General features: G+C 43.6%; 1 protein-coding gene across 1 annotated transcript; it reads left to right on the top strand.

Annotated features, from left to right (window-relative positions):
* The first annotated feature begins 8,448 nt into the window (after positions 1-8,448).
* Positions 8,449-9,805, top strand: LOC138855413 (uncharacterized). Its single transcript, XM_070104683.1, has 3 exons — positions 8,449-8,941; positions 9,051-9,196; positions 9,291-9,805. The coding sequence occupies exons 1-3, from the start codon at positions 8,911-8,913 to the stop codon at positions 9,711-9,713; spliced, it is 600 nt and encodes a 199-aa protein (XP_069960784.1). The 5' UTR covers positions 8,449-8,910; the 3' UTR covers positions 9,714-9,805.
* Positions 9,806-10,289: the final 484 nt, after the last annotated feature.

Below are 10,289 nucleotides of genomic sequence, written 5' to 3'. Positions count from 1 at the left end.
AGCTTCATTTAAGGTTATTAATATAATATTCAAGAGGTTGCTAGTAGAATTGCAGTAAATCAACCATTCAAATCATTATGAAGCTGTGTGTAGTCTGTGGTCAGTCAAACAAACGGGCTTCCACATGGATAAATTGTCATTTTTGTGGAAATTGGTGTCACGCTCCTTGTGCAGATATCCCAGAACTAGCTACAAGCAGTATTAAAACAGAGAAGTGTTTTTGGGTATGCCCAAATGAGGAAAATCTGTGGACTAAAATCACAAGGGTATTAAAAGAGGACAACATCAAAGCTGCTTTCATAGAAAACCTGGAAGCTTTCTACAACAGATGGGAACATAAAAAGTCTGGGCTGAATGGTACTGCCCTTGATACTGGCCATGTAGTCACAAACTGTAAGGCTGGAGGTGATGTCCTGGTAGTCAGTAAATGTGGGGCTGATAGTGCTGTCCTGGGAGACAGTAATGGTGAAGCTGGAGGTGCTGTCCTGGGAGACAGAAATGGTGAAGCTGGAGATACTGTCCTGGGAGACAGTAATGGTGAAGCTGGAGATTTTGTCCAGGTAGTCAGGAATTATACGCAGGAAGGAATACATATAAATGACCTCATAGAGGACAGGAGCCATAGTAGGGAAACAAGTGTAGTCAAAGATAAGATAAAACCAATATTGCAAACTAGAAATACCGCAGGAAATAGCAAACAAGAGGACTCCAATAGCAATAGTGAGGATAAATTACCAAAAACAACTGGTGGGAGCTCCATTGTTGGTGCTAGGGAGGATAGGAGTAAGACAGGGAAACATGCACCAACAGGGAATACAGTCACAGAAACCCAAGGCAAACGGAAACCAAGCCTGAGGTCATGGATTAATTTGGATATCACCGCTTAAGAGCGCTACAGAAGGTCAGGACCGGCCCCGGCGTAGCAACTCACCCTCATAAGGGTAATTACCGCTTCGAGCCACCACCTCCCACGAGCGGGCACCCGTCCGACCTCTTTGTTGAGAAGGGTGAGTCCCCCATAAAAAAAAACAAATAAGCTCGCTCGCTGTAATGGCGGCCGCGGCGGTGGCGGCCGTGGCGGTGGCGGCCGCGGCGGTGGCGGCCGTGGCGGTGGCGGCCGCGGTGGTGGCGACCGCGGCGGTGGCGGCCGCGCCGGTGGCGATGGCGGCGGCGGCGGCGGCGGCGGCGGCTGCAGTGGCGGGCGCGCCCGCGGCAGCTGCTGCGACGAGTCTAAGAGTAAAAAAAAAATCCGAAACAGAAAATAATAATAGGCAATAATAAACTCCCGCCGGAAATACTTTTATCTTTAATATCAAGAAAAACAATAGTCTTTCTCTCTCGCCTGAGGACTCTTCCCCAAATTTAAATGAAATAATTGATCTGTATTTCACGAGAGAAGAATTGCCATACGCGAAATCCATGCTGAATCTTTTCAAGAATAATCCTTTTATTCGGTGGGATAAGAGAGGTATTTTATTCCCTCCATACCATAATTTAAACATCTTACAAATCATTAAATCTTTGACAAGCAGTCGAGCGTACATCGATAAAAAACTTTTGCCCGTTGCCTATATATAGCCGACCTGCTCCACCTCTGTTAGTGTGACTTTGTCAATGGTCCAAGTCGGACCGAAACGTCGTCGTAAGCTTCTCTCTTTTATGTGCGGGTTATTTGTGTATCGTTCCAGTCACGGTATTGTGCCTTTTTGTTATTTATTTGTGTATGGAATTAGTGACCCTTATTAGATTAGAGCCAAGATTTATAAAAAATCACAAGGCGAGAAAACAATTATTAGGCGGTTTTTGTTAAAAAGAGCGCGGAAAAAAAGCCGCTCTGGCCAGCCTATTGAAATTTAAGCTTTCATAAAGTCGAGAGAAGAGCTTTGCCTGCTTTAGTAAATACCGGGACAGGATAGAGACAAGAAGTTCCTTCTCGAAGTGCTATTCATAAAAAAAAATGGACCGGCCATCAGTTGATTATCCCGAGAGAATTAATCTCCCGTTGAATGAAGAAGGAGAAAAGGACCCCAGTTTGTCGATATTATTACATCAATTAACGTCAAGACGAAAGATTTATCAGCAAGTGTGTTACCTGGAGTTTACCTGGAGAGAGTTCCGGGGGTCAACGCCCCCGCGGCCCGGTCTGTGACCAGGCCTCCTGGTGGATCAGAGCCTGATCAACCAGGCTGTTGCTGCTGGCTGCACGCAAACCAACGTACGAGCCACAGCCCGGCTGATCCGGAACTGACTTTAGGTGCTTGTCCAGTGCCAGCTTGAAGACTGCCAGGGGTCTGTTGGTAATCCCCCTTATGTGTGCTGGGAGGCAGTTGAACAGTCTCAGGCCCCTGACACTTATTGTATGGTCTCTTAACGTGCTAGTGACACCCCTGCTTTTCATTGGGGGGATGGTGCATCGTCTGCCAAGTCTTTTGCTTTCGTAGTGAGTGATTTTCGTGTGCAAGTTCGGTACTAGTCCCTCTAGGATTTTCCAGGTGTATATAATCATGTATCTCTCCCGCCTACGTTCCAGGGAATACAGGTTTAGGAACCTCAAGCGCTCCCAATAATTGAGGTGTTTTATCTCCGTTATGCGCGCTGTGAAAGTTCTCTGTACATTTTCTAGGTCGACAATTTCACCTGCCTTGAAAGGTGCTGTTAGTGTGCAGCAATATTCCAGCCTAGATAGAACAAGTGACCTGAAGAGTGTCATCATGGGCTTGGCCTCCCTAGTTTTGAAGGTTCTCATTATCCATCCTGTCATTTTTCTAGCAGATGCGATTGATACAATGTTATGGTCCTTGAAGGTGAGATCCTCCGACATGATCACTCCCAGGTCTTTGACGTTGGTGTTTCGCTCTATTTTGTGGCCAGAATTTGTTTTGTACTCTGATGAAGATTTAATTTCCTCATGTTTACCATATCTGAGTAATTGAAATTTCTCATCATTGAACTTCATATTGTTTTCTGCAGCCCACTAAAAGATTTGGTTGATGTCCGCCTGGAGCTTTGCAGTGTCTGCAATGGCTCGTGTGATACAAAGTTTATGGCAAACCTACGAATCTTTCAAAGACAATTGCCCCATGACCAGATTTACTAAGAGTTTTGATGAAATTGAAAAATTATATGACAATTTTAATCAGAAAGAACTGACGGCTGAAATCAGACGCTTAGAATATGCTACGCATGATTTCCGGGATATGATAGAAGCTTTTGAAGGGGCCCAAACCTTGTATAACCACCTTAGACGAATGTCGACATAGAGCAGCCCCCAAACCCCTACCAACCCACCCGCAGGAGTGGGAGGCTACAGCAGCACGGTATTTAAACCCCGCTGCCGACGTACCGATAAACATGCACCTCCACCACAATACACATAACTTATCTGATTTTTTGCTTAAATATTCAAATAACTTAAAAGTGCCATTGCCGTATAGCTGTGTCTTTGTGCGTTTTTAGGGCTGAAGTGCTTGCGATGTGCGTTTTGCGTCGCCTTTGCAACAACATGTCCCTGAACCATATCCAGTCATTGCAGGTTGAAGTGCTTCCAGTCAGTTGCTGTCAGCACCCGCAGAATCCCTGTTATTTTTATGTCGACTTCATTATTGTTTATCCAGGCTTAGCAGTTGGGTCTAGTCCTGACTCTTCTCTCTTCAACTCAAGACATTCCTCTCACCATCTATTCTTCGCACTGTCCCCACTTGCCCCTCGCCCCTCGTGGGTCCTTACCTGTGAGTCCTATCGTATCGTATCCGATAAACATTATCCGTCTCTCTCCCTCAGCGAGGACTCTAAGGAACCCAACTGTTGAGAAGAATGAAATATAAATTGCCAGTAATTGTCGGGGGAATAACTGACGAAGAATTCCTGGAATATGGGGATTGTATCGTGTATCCCCACAACGCTACTTCTGCTCGTCCCTACGAGCCGGCTCTTTCACTCTGGGGAAAATATCCATTTTCCCAAATTGAGCGAAAATCGCTAATCCTCGTGAACCGTGCCATAGCTGCAGATCGGGGCACACCCGGGGAAATTGTCCTAAAATCACCCCCACCATGCACCAACACCCTCGATGACAGGCCGGAGGATTTTTTAAGACCGCACCTTGCAGCGTTAATATGCCAGTTCTCTGCGGGTCCTTGTCTTGAACAGAATGAAATTGCGCAACAGCAATTAGAGCGTAGTCTCGACACGCATTATGTACGCGGTTTGAGCAAGGACATGCAACAGAATCGACGAATTTGGTTTAAATTATGTCTGGTGTCCCTGGGACGGGCGGTGATAGCCAATGGCAACATCAAACGGGTAATTTTACCCCAGTACATTGGCATGAGCAGAAAACAGGCTGATGAATGGCACACTGAATATCTCCCTCTCATTAACATATTTCAAGACATATTACTGAAACGGGAAATTCAGACATGCTTGCTCGTACCGTCAGTGACCCCATACTTGACAGTACCTAAAATCATCCTAGATGAGGTGGAAATTGAATGCGGTGCCTCCCCTGAAGCTCTAGAACGGGAAATACTACAGCTATCTGTGGAGAAGCATGGCACTAGCAGCAACAGCGGCGGCAGCAGTGGCGGTGGCAGTGGGCAGCAGTGGCAGTGCCAATGGTGCTGACGTCAGTCCAGCCGGTGGGATTGGAACTAAACGAGACAGTGGCATGCGTGAAATGGACATGCCTGATGGGGTCGAGGTCACTTCATGCGGAAAACGCAAACGACAGCACGATGATGTGGATATTTTATTCCTAAATGCTGTAACTAATAAAAAAATAAAAATGTAAAGTCTTCAAACTAAAGTTTTTTTAAGCCTTTAAAAATATATATATAATGGTCTATATTTTGTATTTGCCTCATACTGTCTCTGTCCCTCAACATGGACAGAGGGGGTCCGGGGAAATATATCTATTTGAGCAGTTTAGAAAATATTGACATTTTCGACAATACAGCTTCGGCCTTTCAAAATATAATTACTGCGACGCCTTTAAATCCATCCTTGAACTACGAAATAGCCTTGCTTAATGTTTTGTATCCCAAAAAATTCAATGTTCTAACAAGAGACGATGCTGAATGCGACGTTGACATTATACAAAATCACATTACTGAAACAGGAATAAGTACAGAAGCAGTAGTCCACCACTTTCTACCAAAAAATGATGTTTTATCGACGGATACCAGCCATATTATTGAAGAAATTAATCGACAGCTAACAGCTGATTTAAAAAAAGCCTTTAGAGATAATTATTCGGCACATTTCCCGAAAGGGAAAATACTCAGTTATGATGCCGGAATTGGGAGGGTTTTAGTTTCGAGCAGATCGCGAACCTTTACGGGAAAAAACAATGCTGCCACTTTATTTAAAGCTCAATTTAAACCGAGAATAGCTCGGGTGCTTGGGCTTAGCAGCGCTGAAAAATATTATTTATTTCGTAGTGACGTGCCTGAGGGGACCTCCCTCCCCAAGCAGATTGCCCCATTCAAACCTGATCCCACTGCCGGAGTTGATTATGTTTTAATATATAGTGATATTGTGGAACCGCAAATATACGGCAGTCAGTTAGTCAATATTCTGGATGCTTTTGCCTTTCAGGAGAGTTATTCAAAAGGCGCTCATCCCATGATGTACAAACCTCTATGCGTAACTAAATTAGATAAAATAGCTATCAAAATGACAGATCAGTTTGGTCGTAATCTGTCTTTTGAAAGTGGTCATTCCACTACCGTAGTGTTACATGTAAGACCGATAAATAAATAGAACCAACTCAGCGTAAAAATGGTTATTGTTTCTCTAACCGCCAAACGTGCGTGTACCTTTTCAAGTGCCCTCTGAGCAGGAATTTCGGAGTTTATTCTCCCTAAAACCCTCCCATGTGGGAGCTGGTCTGGGGGATATACCTGGAGTTTACCTGGAGAGAGTTCCGGGGGTCAACGCCCCCGCGGCCCGGTCTGAGACCAGGCCTCCTGGTGGATCAGAGCCTGATCAACCAGGCTGTTGCTGCTGGCTGCACGCAAACCAACATACGAGCCACAGCCTGGCTGATCCGGAACTGACTTTAGGTGCTTGTCCAGTGCCAGCTTGAAGACTGCCAGTGGTCTGTTGGTAATCCCCCTTATGTGTGCTGGGAGGCAGTTGAACAGTCTCGGGCGCCTGACACTTATTGTATGGTCTCTTAACGTGCTAGTGACACCCCTGCTTTTCATTGGGGGGATGGTGCATCGTCTGCCAAGTCTTTTGCTTTCGTAATGAGTGATTTTCGTGTGCAAGTTCGGTACTAGTCCCTCTAGGATTTTCCAGGTGTATATAATCATGTATCTCTCCCTCCTGCGTTCCAGGGAATACAGGTTTAGGAACCTCAAGCGCTCCCAATAATTGAGGTGTTTTATCTCCGTTATGCGCGCCGTGAAAGTTCTCTGTACATTTTCTAGGTCGGCAATTTCACCTGCCTTGAAAGGTGCTGTTAGTGTGCAGCAATATTCCAGCCTAGATAGAACAAGTGACCTGAAGAGTGTCATCATGGGCTTGGCCTCCCTAGTTTTGAAGGTTCTCATTATCCATCCTGTCATTTTTCTAGCTGCGCCAAGTGCAGTAGAATTTGGAACTAAAATGCTCGATGAATATCAGTCTGGAAAAACAGACATGAAAGCTGCTCTTAAATCTCACGGGATAGATGCTTTAAAAGGAGTTGCAAAGAAAGTTATTACAGGTGGCAGAGTAAAAAGGGTGGGTAAGCGACGGGTGAATAATAAATGCAGGTTAAATAAACGCCGACGAAGTCAAGTTGGTTATAAAACCGATGTATTCTCTCTCATATAAACAGTTGCTTATTAGCCATGGCGGGTGTCGGGGCTGAAAACAGTGGACTCAAAGTCCCGTTAAATGATTATTCTTCAAGCGTCATTAATCAATTCCTGCGACTGCATAGACTGAGACAAGTTGAGAGTTCCATAGCTTGCACTCAGAGTTTTGATACTCTACCAGTAAACCTTCCTCTCTCTCAGAAACTAAAAGATAATTTTCTAGAATTTAGAATTCCTGGAGTTCCCGGAGCATTTCTAGATTTAGGCAAAATAGTTATAGAATTTAGAGTGACTCTAACAGAGGCTGATGGGCAAAGCCCACTAGGAGACACAAACAACGTGGCCTTGATAAATGGGCTGTCCAACACGTTATTTAAAGGAGTCCAGTGTTTTCTGGGCGAGCAAATAACGGAAACAAATTCTAGTTTTAATTACTGGTCATTTATTAAACTCTGCAGCTCAGTAAAACGAAGCCAGTTGCCGAGTATCGCCCGACTGGGGTATCTCTTTCCCGACTTTAAAGGAGGAGAATGTATAACTAAATTGTTCGATACAGCCTATTTCGCCCGCACATCGGCAAAAGAACCACAGATACTGACAAAGAATGATAAAGAACAGGGCATAACTCTGTGTTTTCCCTTGGCTCTGGACTTATCCACTCTGGACCAATATCTGCTTGACAATATCGATTTAAAAATTAGGCTGGAATTATCTCCTCAAGCGTGGACTCTGAAAACAGACGATGATGCCAGCACATACCAGCTCCATATTAATTATGCTAAGCTATGGCTTAATAGGGTATACCCATGTACATCAGCTTATATGGCCTTGAACAAGTCTCTAGCCTTAGACGCAAAGCCGATAATATATACTTTTAATCGCACTCTAAGTAAAAATTATGTGCTAGGTCACAAACAAACGAGCCTCCTAATAGATCAGCCATGGGGTCATGTAATTCCCGCCAAAATTTTCATGGTAATTTTGCCCATGACAGCCTATGCAGGAAAACATAAGGAGAATGGTCTATATTTTGACATGGGGATCTAGCCAGTTTATCTGTATGTATTAATAATAATACAGTTTATCGCATAAGCAGTGATTTCCCCCATCATTATAGTAAATTATATTATGAAGCAATTAACTCTCTGGGCATTGAGGAAGAAAATTTAATTCTCTATGAATCATTCGCCTCCGGGCGAACCATCAATATTTTCAATTTAACAGACAGCCAAGTGGAAGACGCTCTCCCGATTGAAAAATCTGGTAACTTGAGAATTGAATTACAGTTCTCTAAGCCCGCCCCTCATAATAAGGTAGTTTTATTATTTGCTCAGACCACTGGTGTTTTATCCATCGACCAGAATACATCTGTTCATTGTGATGTGCGAGCATAAATAAAAAAATTAATTGCGCAGAAATAAATAATAGTTTAATTCCGGCCCTAGGAAATAAAGTCACATAGATTGGCTGTTTCACTATAGACGCTCTAAAGCAAATAAGATTAGATGGCTATCCCTCGGACAGGCCCATAGCGCTTGTAAGCAATATTCTTCCTTCTTACAGTTCAAAAGTAATGGGTCATTTTTTTTCTCTTCTCTTGGACAAGAAAAATAGTCCATCCTTCTTCTTTGACAGTTACGGGAAAAAACCAGAGAATTATGGCATAAATTTAAAATTTTTTCTTAAATTAAATAAAATTAAATATTTATATCGTTTATCCGGCAGAACACAAAGTTATTTTTCACTCACTTGCGGTCTATATGTTATGATGTTTATTCATAAAACAAGCCTTGTGGGATTAGAAAGAGCTTTATATTTTTTAAAAAAAAATTTCTCGGAAAAATCGCTTTTTATCAATGACAGATTAGTGATAGCATATGCTAGAGAGAATTTTAAAATGTTGCCCCCCTGTAAAATTACATTTTGCCTAAGTAGTCAAGGTTACATTTGTGCTTCCCTCTGTGAGAAAGGTCACCTCTGTCGAGAGTATCCCCCAAATACCCCTCCTGGCTGGTAAGGTCCTCTCTGAGCTGTATATAAGAGCCCGCTGAAGCTGTCTTCCCCGCAAAAGATAGAGGCTGACCTCTCCATAGCCTTTACTCTCATCATGGTGAAGGAAGCAGACATTCTCGATTCTGGTAAGCGAGACATTTATTTTGCTAAAACTTCTCTTTGAATATTAACGAAACAAACGAGCGCAAGACACTTATAATAATTTTAAAGTTGAGTCTCCTTTTTCTTCAACAGTTTTCACTGGGCCAGTCAGAATTTGTAAAGTTTTGATTTTATCGGCTGGTAGATTGGAAGGGAAGGAACACGCCGGCATCAAACTCCTAAACCGGTGTCATTGTGATGATAGCAGGAAACGCAAACATAGACTTCCTCAGGAAAGGGTATGTCTTCTATGTTTCCCTCCTTTGGTAGATTAGAGACGACTCCCACTCCTTTATTTGAAAGTGATAAATATGTTCTCTTTATGACTTACAGCCTGTGGAAGATGGGAACAGTTCATCTGATATAGAGGAGCCTATGAAGAAAGAACCAGATCTCGACAACGATGAAACGCAGAGCCTTCCCTCATGTCAGTCTGATGACCTCGTTGTGGACCTCTCTACGCTTGCTACTGCTCAATCTGATGACTCTGTTGAGGTCACTGCCACAGCAGGTGCTGAACAAACTGGCGACCTTGAAGCACACCCTGACAACCAGTCGGAGAAGGAAGGGAAAACGCCCGAGGTAAAGGCAGCAGATGGAGTAAAGGCAGCAGATGGAGTAAAGGCAGCAGATGGAGTAAAGGCAGGAGATGGAGAAAAGGCGGGAGATGATGTACCTGAAAAGGAAATCATTTTCGAGCGGGAGGTTATCAATCTTACAGAAAGTGAACAGGAGGAGCGCAGTCATTCAGTCTAACCACTAAAACTTGCACAGTTTTGCCCCTTTGCTCACGCTAAAAAACTTTGCACAGCTTTTGCCCTTTTGTATGTAAATTAATAAAAATATTGCCAAACTCTGATTTTTATTTTTATTTACATATAACTATATATATTACTATCTTCTCTAGACTAAACATATATATAAACAATATCACACCACTTAAGCCTCTCCCCATCTGAGAGCGGGTAAGAGGAAAATATATGTCAAAGTACCTATAAGAGCTCTATCAGCACAAAGGTCTTCCCTAGATGACCTTTCTCACTGCTTTAAACCTCCCCCACCTGGAAAGATCTAGCAGCCACGAGAATAAACGGTACCGTAGTACCCGGAAGAACCTTTTTTTTTGCTGAAGTACGGGTGGGCGAGCAACATTTCCTCGGAGACCAGCTGTCCTCCATTACCGCATTCTTTGAACCCAGCAGTGTTGTGAAGTAGCAACAGTCACGTCAGTGAGTTGCAGACCGGGATACTCCCTCGGAGATGGCAAGCTTGTACCCAGTCACCTGAATCCTTTGTACTGCCTCTCCCATCTATCAGGGGAGCAGAGTTTGG

This window comes from Cherax quadricarinatus, chromosome 5 (assembly GCF_038502225.1).
Source record: "Cherax quadricarinatus isolate ZL_2023a chromosome 5, ASM3850222v1, whole genome shotgun sequence".
Classification (NCBI taxonomy): Eukaryota; Metazoa; Arthropoda; class Malacostraca; order Decapoda; family Parastacidae; genus Cherax; species Cherax quadricarinatus.
The sequence above is the reverse complement of the archived record's forward strand: the minus strand, read 5'-3'. Positions and strand labels throughout refer to the sequence as shown.

Excerpts from the sequence above, each read along its gene's own strand:
- LOC138855413 (XM_070104683.1), top strand. The coding sequence starts at position 8,911 with ATGGTGAAGGAAGCAGACATTCTCGATTCTG. Across the intron at positions 8,942-9,050 it reads AGCAGACATTCTCGATTCTG|TTTTCACTGGGCCAGTCAGA; the intron begins GTAAGCGAGACA and ends TTTCTTCAACAG. Across the intron at positions 9,197-9,290 it reads ATAGACTTCCTCAGGAAAGG|CCTGTGGAAGATGGGAACAG; the intron begins GTATGTCTTCTA and ends TATGACTTACAG.